The 15,142-nt window shown below is 39.7% G+C and overlaps 2 protein-coding genes across 2 annotated transcripts in view; both read right to left on the reverse strand.

The window, feature by feature from the left end:
• adck1 (aarF domain containing kinase 1) overlaps positions 1–15,142 on the reverse strand; it is a 115,064-nt gene that overhangs the window by 23,226 nt on the left and 76,696 nt on the right. The window contains exons 8-9 of the mRNA XM_076749220.1: positions 4,259–4,408; positions 3,335–3,532 (exon numbers count right to left, since the gene is read on the reverse strand). Coding sequence (XP_076605335.1) covers positions 3,335–3,532; positions 4,259–4,408 — 348 coding nt within the window. The remainder of the gene's footprint in view (positions 1–3,334; positions 3,533–4,258; positions 4,409–15,142) is intronic.
• The window catches only part of slirp (SRA stem-loop interacting RNA binding protein), a 111,449-nt gene that overhangs the window by 4,967 nt on the left and 91,340 nt on the right, over positions 1–15,142 (reverse strand). The window lies entirely within an intron of this gene.

The following is a 15,142-nucleotide window of genomic DNA, read 5'->3' on the forward strand; positions in this document are numbered from 1 at the left end:
ATCTACCCAGTCCCCAAAACTGTCCAGTTTCTTTGCAAAGACATGATAGAATTTCTTTTTCATCTGAAGCCACATTTTAAAGCCATTTGTCCACAGACCTGGATTTTATTGTGCAGCCATGAACGCGTGTGTCAATGAGCTGTAAGATGAAGAGCAGTGTCTGTGCAAACCAGCACACCTCCAGCACATCATCAAGGTAATCAAGTTTTTTTTTTATAGCAGCAAGTCCTCCAAACAACAAAATGCATTGTTCGTGCACGCGATCCAGGGAAACACATACAGATAGAAGTGTTGTTTAATCTGATGTCACTATGAGCAGGATGATATCATTTGTCAGTGCCTTCCAAAGCCGTTATAAATCACATCTCATCTGCACATCTACGGTTACACTTGGCACAAACAGCATTGGGGAAATACTGTTGTTAACATTAGATGTATCATTATTCTTCCAAGTTTAGGGGACCTTCAAGGTCAAGGTCAAAATAATAATCACATGTTTAAGGTTAGGTAATAATCATGGTAATGGCTAAAACAAACTAACCTCCAACTGAGGACTCTAGCTTTATTACATCATCACCCTATTTCCTCTGCCTTGTCACTTGAACGTAAATATACATATGTCGTTCTTCGATGTTTTCAGAAAACAATATTGCTTTTGGGGGGGACAATTTCCTTTTTGCACAAAAACTGCAGATCAGTTTTGCTCCCTTGTCTTGCCTGGAGTTTTTAACCGCTGATTTGCAATTCTGACAACAATTCATCACCGATAAAACTACAAATAATGCTGCTAATGATCACGGCCAGTCACAACAGTACATACAGTTAACTGTATGTACTGTTGATGTTTCAGCCATTCCTACATGCCCATTATATATAGATAGATAGATAGATAGATAGATAGATAGATAGATAGATAGATAGGACTTATTGATCACACACTGGGGAAATTTAGTCATTACAGCCAGCAGGTTACAAAAAGCAGGTAGAGTGGCATAAGAGGTCAAAAAATAAAAATGTAAAAATGTAAACGTTTACAAGATACAGAATAGAAAAAAACAACAATGTATATGAACATTTTTACAGATCATAAAAGATAGTAAATACCAAATAATCCTAATGCCGTAGAGAAGTAGTGTTGCTAGTAGTCTTGTGAGAAAAACTAACTGACAGTTAATCCACTAACTGACTACTGACATGACATGTATTGTATTGCACTTGAGAATACTATTGTACTTGAAAAAAATACTATTTTGCTTGAGAAATACTGGGTTTATGTATATGTACAAAATATACAGTTTCTAAAAACACAGTTGCCAACATTCAATTATTCGGTGCAAATGCTGTTTTCTTAGTTTACTGTGTGGGACAGTAAAATGCTAAACTGAGGCTAAAATGTCAAATTGAGATGGCTCATAGGCAAATGCCATTGGCAGGTGGTCATGAAATGTGCTCATCACATTCCTGCTCCTCAGAAGATGAATCATTTTGATTTTAGTTTCAAAGACTCCATGACCTGTTCTCTATCACCACCCATTAGTATATTATTTGTTTTCATCCAACACTGTAGACTGCAGGGGATACTAAATGGTACTTTCAACTTGAAGGCTTTTAGAGAAATGTTCAGAATTTACATGTTTAGCTTTGAAAGTGTGATACTATGTAATGTATATGTGGTTTAATGGACCACTGTTGAATTTTGTGCCAGGTTCAGACATAGACATTTCTGTCTGAATAGGTAGCTTTACCTTATGATTCCCCAAAATATACTTTTCATTTTCAGAAATACAAAAAAAGAGAATTATTTATGTATTGGTCCTAAATTCTGACTTGTATTCCCAGTCATGTGTGAGGGGGTGGCTCACTGTAGCAGACTGTTGTGTAGTACTTTTGCCAGCTTCAGAATTTTGCATAAGAGAGGTATAAATAAACTCTCTCTTGAGCACAGATGGCATTGTGGAACCCCTGTGGGTAATGGGACACTTACAAACACACAAAAACACAGTTCCATGCTGGTAGATTCTAAAAACAATCTTATCTTGAAGAAAAACTTAATAACTCAAATTAAAGTCATTTTAATGAGTGTCGGACATATTTACTAAAATAACTTTTTAAACTACATGGCCAAAAGTATACAGACATTCCAAGCACATGGGCATTAACATTCTGTTACAACAGCCTCTACTCTTCCGGTTTCAGTCTTTCCAGCAGATGTTGAATCTGGCTGCAGTGTTTTGCTCCCATTGAACCACAAAAAGTGAGGTCCATCTGGCTCGTAGTCGGTAAAGTTCTTCCATGCCAAACTGGGAAAACATTTCTTTATGGACCTGGCTTTGTGCACACTGGAATTGTCATGTTGTTCACTGGGCACATACTTTGAAAAAATCTCTGCAGGCTTCATTATGCTTCCATGTGTTTGGGCCCATACAGCCTACTCAGCAGAGTCCTTCTCCTGCTGAGCCAGCTAAGAGTATGCACGTCCGTGACTTCCATTGGCTGATCTAGCTAACTTCCTGTTGGCTCCCCACATTTAGAAATGGGATGCAATATTTGGATCATACCTCCCATATGTTATTGGACTGTGTGGATTGAATTCTGATAATAAAGAGTCATTTTGTGGGGTTTGTGATTCTCATTAAGAGTTTTACAGTTGCTGATTTTTGTGTACATCGTGTGATAAATGTGGAAGATGCAACACAGAATCCGTAAATCCTAAAATTTGTGTTCCAAATGCCATTGAAACATAAAGGGTCACTTCAACAAATTCACAAAAATGTTTTTCCTACATTGCTGTCATGGTATTTGACCATGCCAAATTTAGTTTTACAAACCACCAGAAATCCCATTCGATCACTCTGTCTACATTGGATGCATTTCAGTTGGTGTGTTTCAGTCACCATCTTATGTGTATTTGATGGAACTGATACACTTGAATTTGAATCCACACAGATGTCACTACCAGCCCTCTACCGGCGTGTGTTGCACTTGAGCTTTGTAAGTGTAACTGCCATCCAAAGAGTATTTTTACTGTTCATGTCTGTTTTCTTTCAAATTGTGCATATACTATAACTACATTCATCATGTTGATTTCTGTGCTGATTTGCTGCTTTCACAAGTGTAGATCCACTGTACACAAGAGTACCTTGATCATATGTTCTTCAGTCCATCTTTATATAATGTGGTGACCATTCAAGCCTCTAGAGTTCTAGCTTTAACTTTTTTTCTTACCTTTTATTGTTTTGCTCTTTTAATGTTGCTTTTTATTTAGATTTTGGTGTTTAAAGCTTTTAACTAAAGTTTGAATAAATACTATACAAATGCATGCGTGAGCTCATACCTCAGAGTGTGTGACAGGCACAGAACTGATGCCAGCATTGATGGCAGTCCAGGAGCGAGCGGTGAGCACACAGGCAAACAGCGGGTACAGAGCTCCAGCTCCCAGTCTGCGACTGTAACGCTCCACCCCAGGCATGTCACCTTTAATCAGAGCCTGCCATAGCTGACAGTAGTCCAACCTGAAGTCTGGCTTCAGGACCTGGAGGGGAGAGGAGGGGAGGAGAAAAGGGATGATTAAGTGTTTTTTGTTAGGAGTTTATCTACTTTACTGTGAGAATTTTCTGCATGTCACACCCTCTTGGTGAAGATCATCACTATATAATTCAAAGATTAGAGGCACAGATGTGAAGCACAGTATAAGGTGCACTAGTTTTAGGCACAAGGTTACGGTACATACTATTACCTACTATCTTCTTAACTTCTTACTATCTTTGTAATCATTTATCAGAAAATTTGCCTGTAAGTAATATAAATACTTTTACAGTTATATGAATATATGTTCATTTGCAAGCAAAGCACGAAACCAGCAGTAGAGTGTAAATCACAGTGTTTGTAGGAGCAAGTGTGTTAACAATCAAAGAGCATCTGTGTGTGCGTTTGTGTGTCTGTGAGTGAGTAAAACATTAGAGTGCACATATGCACCCATATGATTTAGGCTGTGATGCACTAATCCAAACCCAGCACACTGCACTCTGCATCAAATGAGTTGTTTATCAAAAAGCTTTTATCCTGCTGTAGCCCTACTGAAAGTGTGTGTCTGCCTGTGAAAGTGTGTGTGGCAACCATGTTTTTTATGTGCATCTTGATGGTGTGTTTGCTACTCTACCTATTTGCTCAAGGCCTCAGTCAGCAGCAAGAAAAATGAACTGCAATATTCGAACAAATGGTATTTTCTTTATGTGTGGGCAACCTGGAGATTTCCCACCTGATAAAGGCCATGATCAAGCAGGACAATCTCTGTCTTCTTGCTCTGGGGACACTTTCGGACCAACACATTTCCCGGGTGTGGGTCACAGTGAACAAAGCCGTGGACAAAGATCATTTCGCTGTACATCTTACCTAAGTTCTCAGAGATCTGTTGAGAACACAATGGAGAAGTGTGCAGTTAAATCCAAATACATTTCACAAATGTGATGAAAAAAGATGAAAGAAAATTAAAAAATCAACAATAAAATGTAGACGACCCCAGAGCTTGTTGATATCAATAAGCCACCACATATCTGGAATGGTTGTTCTAATTGCAATGGTCTCAGCATTTGTAACACAATACTGGTTTATTAATGTTTTATCCACATAGTGCTGAGTATGGCCACCTCACACAAAATTTTGTGTGGAAAAAAGAATGCAACCCGTCATCCATCCATCTCAGAGAACAAACACACTTAATTCTTTAAAAATATCAATAAACATTGACACACTTATTGTGTACTAAAGCGTAATCTTCATAGAAATGCATTCAAATCATTAAAATCCCCTACTGTCTACAGGTTGAGAACCTATTAACCATTAAGACTGGCACTTATCATTCAAAATGTGTACTACTGTTCGACTGTGGGAAAAGTGAAATATTTGATCTATAATGATCTGTTTACATTCGATACCCTATTGTAATATCAGTAAACCAGACTGTTCTCTTTGGTAACGCAAAATGGCAAAAACTAGCAAGTCAAGCTGAACAGATAAATGAATGAGAACTGTGAGGAAATATTTTGGATTCAACACCATAGATGGAAATATCATGGATAAAAGTAAGGCTTTTGCTGGTTTTAAAAAAATTCAACTCTTTTAGAAATTAGGTACCAGAGGTTGCATACATTGGGCCTCCAGGACCATGATTTCCCACCTTAGAGCTGGAGTTTGCAGTCATCAGCAGCTGTACCTGCTGTCAACTCTGCTGCATGGTATGTTTGTAATAAGCACTGCATTGACTGTGACATGACTGCATGGTGCTAATGTTATATGGTAAGAAACAGCTTTAGCAAGATTAGCTTACTTTTCTAAATCTAGGATTAACTTGTTGCCTACCCAGGATGCTGATGTGTCACGTTACTACAGTGTCTAAATCCATATGTGCGCCCAATGCCCTGTTATGATTTAAGTGGTTGTGCAAAAAACAAGGAGAGAACCCAAAGATGCAGACTGACGAAAAAGGCTGAGTGGATACAGTCCACGTGATTTATTCAACAAAATAAGGCAACCAAAATCCACCAAGTCCAAAAATCCAAAAAAACAAAAGAAATACCAGGAAAACAATGATCTATAAACCAAACTGGGAAACCAAGGACTAGACTGGAATACGCACTATAGCCACGGGGAACAAAGAAAACCACACATAAGGGATGATGCCACAAAGACAAAAAGGAAACACACAGACTTAAATAGACAGGGAACAAATCAGACTCAGGTGAACACAATCACAAGTAGTAAAGTAAAGTAAACTAAGACACATGAGGGATGGCTACCAAAATATAACATGCCCATTGCCTAACACTTTCTAGCTGTCCAATAAGGTCAGTTGATAAGCTGGTAACATGATGAATACTGTGAGAATTAGGCTGTGCTGAAATCCCTCGAGTGGTTAATATGGGAAACGTTTTTGAAGCATTAGCCTATACCTTTATTCAGATCTGTTGTGTTTTATGTGAATTCTCAGTTGGTTAGAATGTTGCTTTGATGAATACAGACAGCACAAAACATGCTGCTGGACAGGCTAACATGAAAGCTAACAGGAAAAGAAAGGTGAGTCATAATATTAGACATAATCAGGGTCTGAAAGAGAGTTTTTTCTGGTCTATGCTCCTATATGAGGTAGCTGTAGGACAGACAATATGGGCAGCCTTCAGAATATGATGTGCTATTCCACTCATAATTTCGTAACAAGTATGCACCTGCCATAGCCTTTCCATATCCCTTCACTCTCAAAATTTCTTTCTCATATCTTTTAACATTCTTTATCAGATTTAACAAACCAGTGTGTTTTAAATGTGTTTACAAATTCACAATACTGTCAAGACTGTACTTTCTTGCTTATGTAACCAAACCATTTTGCAGAATTGATTGGTTGCAATCAGCCGACTTTAACAGAACTTCAGCTGATACTCCCACATTTTACTTTGTGCTGCTTGCTTTGCTGCTCATTGGAAAAAAGTTTACTGTAGAAGCTTCTCTATGTGCACACCTATTCAGGCCTGAACTCCTAACAGGATTGTGTTATGCGGCAAAAGCACTTTCGAGGCCATTCCTGAGGCTCTGGCGACCCCTGAGATCCCAAGGGCAAGCTCCACACTAGTCAAAAGGACAAGGTGTGAGGTGTCAACTGATAAGCACCATAAATTGGGCAAGGTACAAGATTTAGCTCATAATACTACTGCTGTTTCTGCTGCAGGTCACAGTTTCAGACAGTGGTATATAGCAGTGAATCTCAACTGGTCTGGCTTCAGGACACACCATCACCCCTTAAAGACAAGCTGTGACCAAAGCAGCGGGACAAATAAACGGCACTCTGCTGCATAAAAAATCCCCTTCGAAATAAAAGCACAGAATTTTTTTTCTTAACGCTTTTTTTTTTTTTTTTGTCCACTAAAAACGGGTTGGTCACAACCCACCAATTGAGAATCACTGCTCACAGGATGATCTCAATGTCAAAACCCTGAATGTTCGCTGCTGTAGTCTGTGGCACCTTCCTGCGGAAGTGTATGACCATCTCTTTTGTCCTGCTGGCATTGATATGCAAGTGGTTCAGTTCACGCCATTTGACAAAGTTGGAGATGACTTTCCTGTATTCCAGTTTGTTCCCCTGTAATACATGTCCAACAATGTCTGTATCATCAGAGAACTTCTGAATGTGACAGCTGTTTGTGTTTTGTCTGAAGTCCGATGTGTAGAGGGTGAAGACGACAGAGGAGAGCATTGTACTCTGTGAAGACCCCATGCTGCAAACTACCACATCAGATACATAGTTGTGAAGTCTTGGTGAGGTCATTGATGGTCCATGCAGCAAAGTGGCAGTCTACTCTAGCTCCTTCCAACTTCCCCTGAGCAGTGATGTTTGGATTGTGTGAAAAGCACTGGAGAAGTCAAAAAAGACTTCAGAATTTAGACTTTAGACTGCTTCTTTATTGATCCCAATTTGGGAAATTATTTTGTTGCAGTAGCAATTAAACATACAGACAAACATAGAATGTATACAAGAATTGTTTAAAAAGTATCAAAAAAGTAACAAAAAATATAAACAGGAATAACAGCGGTTTGTTAAAAATACAAATATAACTACACAAATATAAGTACAACTAAATATATAGTTATATAATACATATTATATAATATTATAATAATATAATAAAAATACAATATAACTAAGTATATAAACAAGTATTTACAGCAAAAAAATTGTGCAGTTTCAGATGACAAAAAAATGTAAATGTAAAGTAGACCATATGTGCAATATTGCAGTAGTGCAGATAATATATGAAATATTGGGGTTTGTGAGGTTGCTGGATTAACTGTTTAAGTTACTATCGTACAGTGTGATGGCTCGTGGCAGGAATTATTTCCTGAAGTGGTCCTTGTGACAGTGGAGCTGGAGCAGTCTATTGGAGAAGGGGCTCTGCTGTCTGTCCACGAGGTGGTGAAGAGGATGTTCAGAGTTATCCATGATGGATAACAGTCTGTCCAGTCTCCTCTCCGCCACCTCCTCAAAAGACTGTAGTTTGCAGCCAATATCGGGGCCGGCCATCCTGATCAGTTTGTTCAGTCTGTTGGTGTTGCCTTCTCTGATGCTGCTCCCCCAGCACTCTGCAGCAAAGAAGAGTGCACTGGCAACTAAAGACTGGCAAAAGATCTCCAACATCTTGCTGCACACGTTGAATGATCTGAGCCTCCTCAGGAAATAGAGTCTGCTCATCCCCTTCTTGTAAACAGCGTTGATGTTAGTTTGCCAGTTCAGTCTGTTGTCGAGGTGCACTCTGAGGTATTTGTAATCCTCCACCACTGCGACATTCTCCCCAGAATACACAGTGGTTGTGTGGTCATCCTGTTCCTTCTGAAATCAAAAACCATCTCCTTGGTCTTGGCCACATTAAGCAGCAGGTGATTTCTACCGGACCATTCCACAAAACTGTCCACCACTGCTCTGTATTCCTCCTTTCGTCCATCCTTTATACACCCCACCACCGCTGAGTCGCCCGAAAAACTCCTGTAGGTGGCACGATGAAGAGTTGTACTGAAAGTCTGATGTGTACAAGATGAAGAGAAAAGGAGACACAACAGTCCCCTGTGGTGCTCCTGTACTACTTTCCACCCTCTCAGACAGAATGTTGCCCAGTCAGACAAACTGTGGTCTGTCTGTCAGGTAGTCAGTAATCCAGGAGATTGTGGGTGCGTCGACTCCCATCACTCACAGCTTCTCACCCAGGAGCAGCGGCTGAATGGTATTAAATGCACTGGAGAAATCTAAGAAAGTGATCCTCACAGTGCTGCCGCTACAATCCAGGTGGGAGTGAGCACACTGCAGCAGGTGTACGATGGCGTCATCCACACCTAGATGGTAGGCGAACTGTAGAGGGTCCAGTGATGATTTCACCTGCGATCAGATGTGGGCCAGGACCAACCTCACCAGCACCTTCATCATGAGTGATGTAAGGGCAAGCGGTTGGTAGTTGTTGGGGCCAGATGAAGATTTCTTCTTTGAAACAGGAACCACGCAGGGCGTCTTCCACAGCATTGGGACTCTCTGCGGGCTCAGGCTAAAGTTGAAGAGGTGACCCAGGATCAAAAAACATGACCTTCACAGTGCACTCAGTGTTCTTCAGTTGGGAAAAAGATTGGTGAAGCAGGTAGATGACCACGTCTTCCACACCAATGCCTAATCCATATGCGAATTGTAGGGGGTCCAGCTCCCTGATCACCAGGTGACAGAGGTGGTTCAGTATGATCCTCTCAGTGGTGGTCATCTGGTCAGAAGTTAAGGCTACCAGCCTGAAGTGTTTTTTTGCTCTCTGGGGTGCACAGTCTTTGGGAGTGGAACCACACAGGAAGTTTTCCACAGGGCTGGAATTCTCAGGTTGAAGATGTGCAGAATAACCCACGGAGCTAATCTGCACAGTCCCTGAGCAGTCTGAAGCTGATGTCATGCCCCAGTCTGGGGGGTGACTGTTGAGTGAGGTGGGAGGAGTGTATTCCACAAGTGTCTATGGTTATTTACAGTACATACAATACATACACACTTAGGTAATTTAAAAATGATGAAATGAAAACAAAGGAAAAATGTGAGATGTGATCAGGTTATCAATACAACTTGCATGTGAGTGGATGTTATTGTGCACTGTTATACAGTCTGATGGCTGTGGGCAGGAAAGACCTGCGGTAGCGCTCCTTCCTGCACTAGGGATGTAAAAGTCTTTTGCTGAAGGAGCTGCTCAGGGTGCTCACAGTGTGGTGCAGGGGGTGGGAGGAGTTGTCCACGATGGATATCAGCTTGGCTAACATCCTTCTGTCCGCCACCTCCTCGATGGAATCCATTGGGCAGCCCAAGACAGTAAAACACATAACTCAACATAAACAAAGTAAAATTCACAAAACCTATGCCAAAACCTATGCCTGTCCCTCATCCCCTGTTCCACCAATCACCAGCAAATGTGGTTTGGTCGAAATAAACCCTTAATTCATTGATATGAGAGAGGGGGCAGACATTTGAGCAGCAGCAGGGAAAACAGCATGTAAACCCAAAATATTTCCACATCTTACTCTGGAATTATTTGCACTGCACATCACGGAAATTTAAATACAACAGACTTCCACAGATTTTCAAGGCTAAAATGGCAATCGCAAATAACAGAAACCCTGCTAACAATCAGCATTGATGAATGGACAGGTAATTGTGATGTATATTTCACTTGATGTCTATTACACAACACAGTGTGTTTCTGTGCCTAACTCACCACTAACACCTACAGCTGATATACAGGAGCTGCAGGCAAGAGCTGCTCTGGGGGAGAAAGCCAGCTGTATTGTTAAAGTGTTGCACTGTTAAAATGTTGTGTGGGCCAGATAACAAACCATGTTTGGTTAAGTATCTGTTTCCCTTTTATACTAAATTGATGCATGGTAAGGACCATGTCTTGAAAGGAGGGATGTGTCAAACAACAAACAGATATTTGTTCATGAAAGGCTTTACTAAATTCTCCCAGAAATATTGCCAACAGTGTGTGTGATCTATACTACTAACAGCACAGTAAGATGTGTTCCGATGCCTCAGAGTGCACACCGTCCTCCAGAAAAACTTTTTGATCGCTTGGAAATGGATTTCATTGATTTACTGAGTGAACACCAATTGAAGGGAAAAAAAAGTATTGTCTTGTTATTGTGGACACGTGTTCAAAATGGGTAGAGGCTTTTCCAATCCAAGACAAGATGCAGTGAGTAAGGTTCTGATCAAAGAAATAATTCCCAGATGGGGAATTCCCAGTAAGACAGTGAAGAATGTAGGTGAGTAACATCATTATCAGCATCATTATGAAACAACACTGTATCATCCTGCTAGTGGAGGAGCAGTTGAGAGAGAAAATGGAACACTGAAAAGCAAATTGGCTACATCCTGCAAGGAAACAGAGTTAATATGAACAAAAGCTTTACCCATTGTTTTGATGCACCTGAGAGCAAGAGTCAGGAGTTGAAATGGGCTTAGCCCTATCGAAATTTTGTTTGGTAGATCACTTAAAACCAGGACTGGTCACATAAAAAGATGACTTCACACTATGAGCCATTGTGAGGAGAAAATGTTGCATTATTGGGTAAACCTGTCCTCTGTATTTTGTGAAGGTCACAATGGAAGCCCTACCACAACCAACTGACAGAAAGCTCACCAAGTGTGCATTATCAGTAGTGAGCCATCACTTTGTGTTGCAAGGGAGACGAGGCTGTGACTATCCTAGGACCACACGTCTCTCAGCTGAGGGTTGAGCTGAGGTCACATTGCTAATAAGCTGATGTGAACACAGACCATGGCACCCATTCAGATACCCATTATGCCACCTAAGAAGAAGAAGATTCTGTCTCCTTCCTGGCTATTACCATTGTGCTGCCTATCCAACTGCTACCCGAGAAACCACAGTCAACATCCACATCATCCAACTCCACCAACACCAGCCTGCCTCAAAGACATAGGAGAATGCAAGAATTGTAATATATTCACATGATTTTAACATTTTTGATTTATTATTTCATGATCTTGAGGGATTTTATGTTTTTTGATTTGTTTAAAATGTTTATTTGAATGAGCACAGGACACTCAAAGAAGGGATATGTCATGGCAGGTGTATTTTAAACTGTTTAACGCAGCACAGCCGTGTCTGATGGCATCTCTAGGTGAGACACCCAACAGAGAAGAATAGCTACATACAAACCTGCGGAACCAGTGAAGTATGGTTATCACTGAGATTACATTTGTGACATCAGCAGTCTGTAAAACACTTCTGAAGATGTTGGTATATGGGAAACCTAATTAACATGTTCATTTTGATTTGCAGCTGACAAAAAAATAAAAAGCTACTGTGATTTTGCATTAACCATTGCTACGATAACATTAAAAATACTTTAACCAGTTTAACATAATGTGTCACAAATTTGAAAACGCTCAACTGAAACACTGGTACATCTGAGTTTTATGAATGTGGCCCATTCAGTGTACGCAGTCATAGATCAAATCTTAGCCATACGGGGGACAATGCATAAAAATTGGAGGACAGCATTGACCCATTCTGGTCACGTCAAGGGGCCGAGCTCAGAGGAAAGTCTATTTGGGCCCTCATCCATCTTGTGATTACTGCCACCAAATAATTCTATCCATCCTGTCGTTCTGTGTGTGTGTGTGTGTGTGTGTGTGTGTGTGTGTGTGTGTGTGTGTATTTTATTATGTCCTATATCTATCTCATCAGCTGTATTATAACACTAATCATCACTGCTTCATGCTCAGATAGTGTGTCCTTGTCTGTATTTGAGTCTGTATGTGGCTGTGTGAATTGATGTGTACATGTGCACATGAAAAGCCCAATAAATGATTGATTGTGTATTTGTCATTGTCTTCTTGATCTGTTCTTTGTTCTTGTGTTTGTGTGGGTGTGTTATTCAAGTAAGTTGCCAACCACACTGGGGAATGACGTTCAAAAACTAAGGTCCTGTTGTGTGGGTGGGCAGGTGAACAGTCAGATGGGCTGTTGAAGACTTTAAAATAAAATTAAGCACAACATGAAAGTCATATTTAAAGAGCAGTGACAGTAAATCTATACATTTCAGATTTCATAAGCATATGTGTAGACAAAACAGCCAAAGCAACAACTTTTAACTACAAGTCACTTCATTCTATGAATATCTAATGACAAAACATAAGAGTAATGTTGCTGGCCAGTACTCAACTGACACCTGAATTACTTTAACCACCATCTTTACTGAATTTGCTATTGTGTTCTTAACCATTGTGGGCAGGGTTCTAAATTAACTTTTTTGATCACCAGCCAATGTGGCTGGTGACCTTCTAAAGTTACCAGCCAATCAGAATTTCCACTAGCCAAATTTTTTCCCGGTGAAAATAAGAGAGATTATGAGTGCCACTGAATGCATTTGATCATTTTATTTACATTGTTGGGATGAAAAATGCACAGAAAGTACAACACATGAAGCAAAATATACACAGAAAGTGCAAACATTTAATTTATACAAACAAAAAATGCTGTCAGATTTATTATTTTATAAAAGACATTTTTCCAGTATTTAGTATCATTACATTCCTAATAAAATGTATTTTTCCTTTCAACTTAAAGTGTTTCTGCTTTCCTTCTTTAATAAGAAATATATATAAGTAACAGCCATGACTTCAACACTTGCAAAAAATTGCATTGGTAATAAACTGAATTATGTATGTACAACTAGAAAACACAAACAGTGCAGCAGTCAGTACTGCAGACTCCTTCGGCTCTCCTGATGACTTCGGGCACTCTCATGGTCCTTTACTGCCTCCACTTTAAAATTATTAGTCCCCACCACAAAATTATTCGTCTTGTTTTTTACTTTCGTGTACATGCGGCAATCCTTACAAAACATGACGGCATTTTCGTGATCAAACACAAGCCATTCACGACCTGTCAGCCATTTAGCGTTAAACTTTCTTTTCTTCGTTTCGCACGCTTTGTCGACATTCTCATCCCCTGCTTCCTTCCTCTTCTCGCCCCCAGACGTCTGTCCCAACCACGCATTTAGTTTAACTTTACTTTTTACTTTTAGCTAGCTCAGTCTCCTTTTTTACAGTTTATACGCCGCCGTTCATTCTTCTTCTTTGTGTTTGCGTTTCCGTGGTTTCTCACGCCGGTTGCACTACAGACTGTAGTGCGCCTGCGCACAGCCAATGGGCATCTTGTACGTCATCACGTAGCATTACGACAGTGATCATGGGAAATGTAGGATGGACTGTCAGGGGGACAAATGACCAAGAACTGTAGAGCGGCTCTGACTGACATGATTGCCTAATGCATTACCGGCCAAATTGGCTAGTAAGTTTTTATTTACACCCGCCAATATGAATTTTAACCCGCATTTGGCGGGTTGGCGGGTGTTAATTTAGAACCCTGATTGTGGGTAATCCTGATACTGTGACTGAGTGTCTGTTATGTCTGTATTTTTGTTTTTATGAGTATGATAGTGTTAAAAAATGCATTTTTTCATGTGGTAATGCTGCAAATTAGTAGTGATACGATTAGTTAATTAATCATGTATTTATAGCAAATATTTTGATAACTATTTTTGAACTGTTTTGATATTTAATTGTTTAAATTATTTACAAAGCACTGAATTTCAGTCTGCCATTCAGACAAAATTTCCAATCAAATCTATTTTGCACTTTTGTTGAATAAATCATTTATTAACTAATAACTTAAGGAAATTGTCATTTTTGAATGATAATGAAAACAATCATTTGTTGCATCCCTACCAAAAAAGCCAAACCAGGCAAATAAAGAAACACAAATTTGAGTCAGTCTGTGGTTGCTGTAGGCTGCAGGCCTGTATTTTGATTACAACCCTTTGATAAAAAGTAGTGTTTAGGCAGTCAGTTACCGACTGATTGTACTTTCTGAGGCAGAGATTTGTAAGGACAGACAGCTACAATGCATTTATCAATTGTTTTGGCCCATATCTGTTGGCAGGGACCCCCACAGTATCTGACAGACAAAGAGCCATTAGATATTATATCATTACTTTGATTAATTATTAATTGACAGTTGCTTTATATCTAAATTGTAAAATCTTAAAATAAATATAATATTATTAGCAATTTTAGTTGTTAGGTAACAGAAGTAATGATACTGCATCACAACAAATAAAGAAAAAAGTGCAGCTCTCAGTTTTGATGTGGATCTTTCTCTCCCTCCCACATACATGCACGTACACACACACACACACACACACAAGCTTTTAATTATTCAAAGGCTATGCGCTACAAGAACACTGAGGCATAAAACAGAAAAGGGATGAAAGAGTAGAGGTTACACCTTGTGAGGACATTAGCTAGCACATAGTGGAAAAAGTTTGTGTCATTAAAGCATACCTACACAGGAGGCCATTCAGCTGCACTTTTCAGTTGTCTGTCTCACAGGCGTGTGATGGAACAGATAGCTTCTATTTGCAACAATACAGGTGTCTCCATTAGACTGCTTAGCAGCTTGCATTTCACTGTATGTGTGTAAATTAGACCAGGAGCATATTTTTACACATCAAGTTTATTTTCCTCCATTTTATGTGAGGAACTGACTGTGTATTGTAC

The sequence above is a fragment of the Chaetodon auriga genome, chromosome 14 (genome assembly GCF_051107435.1).
Source record: "Chaetodon auriga isolate fChaAug3 chromosome 14, fChaAug3.hap1, whole genome shotgun sequence".
NCBI lineage: Eukaryota > Metazoa > Chordata > Actinopteri > Chaetodontiformes > Chaetodontidae > Chaetodon > Chaetodon auriga.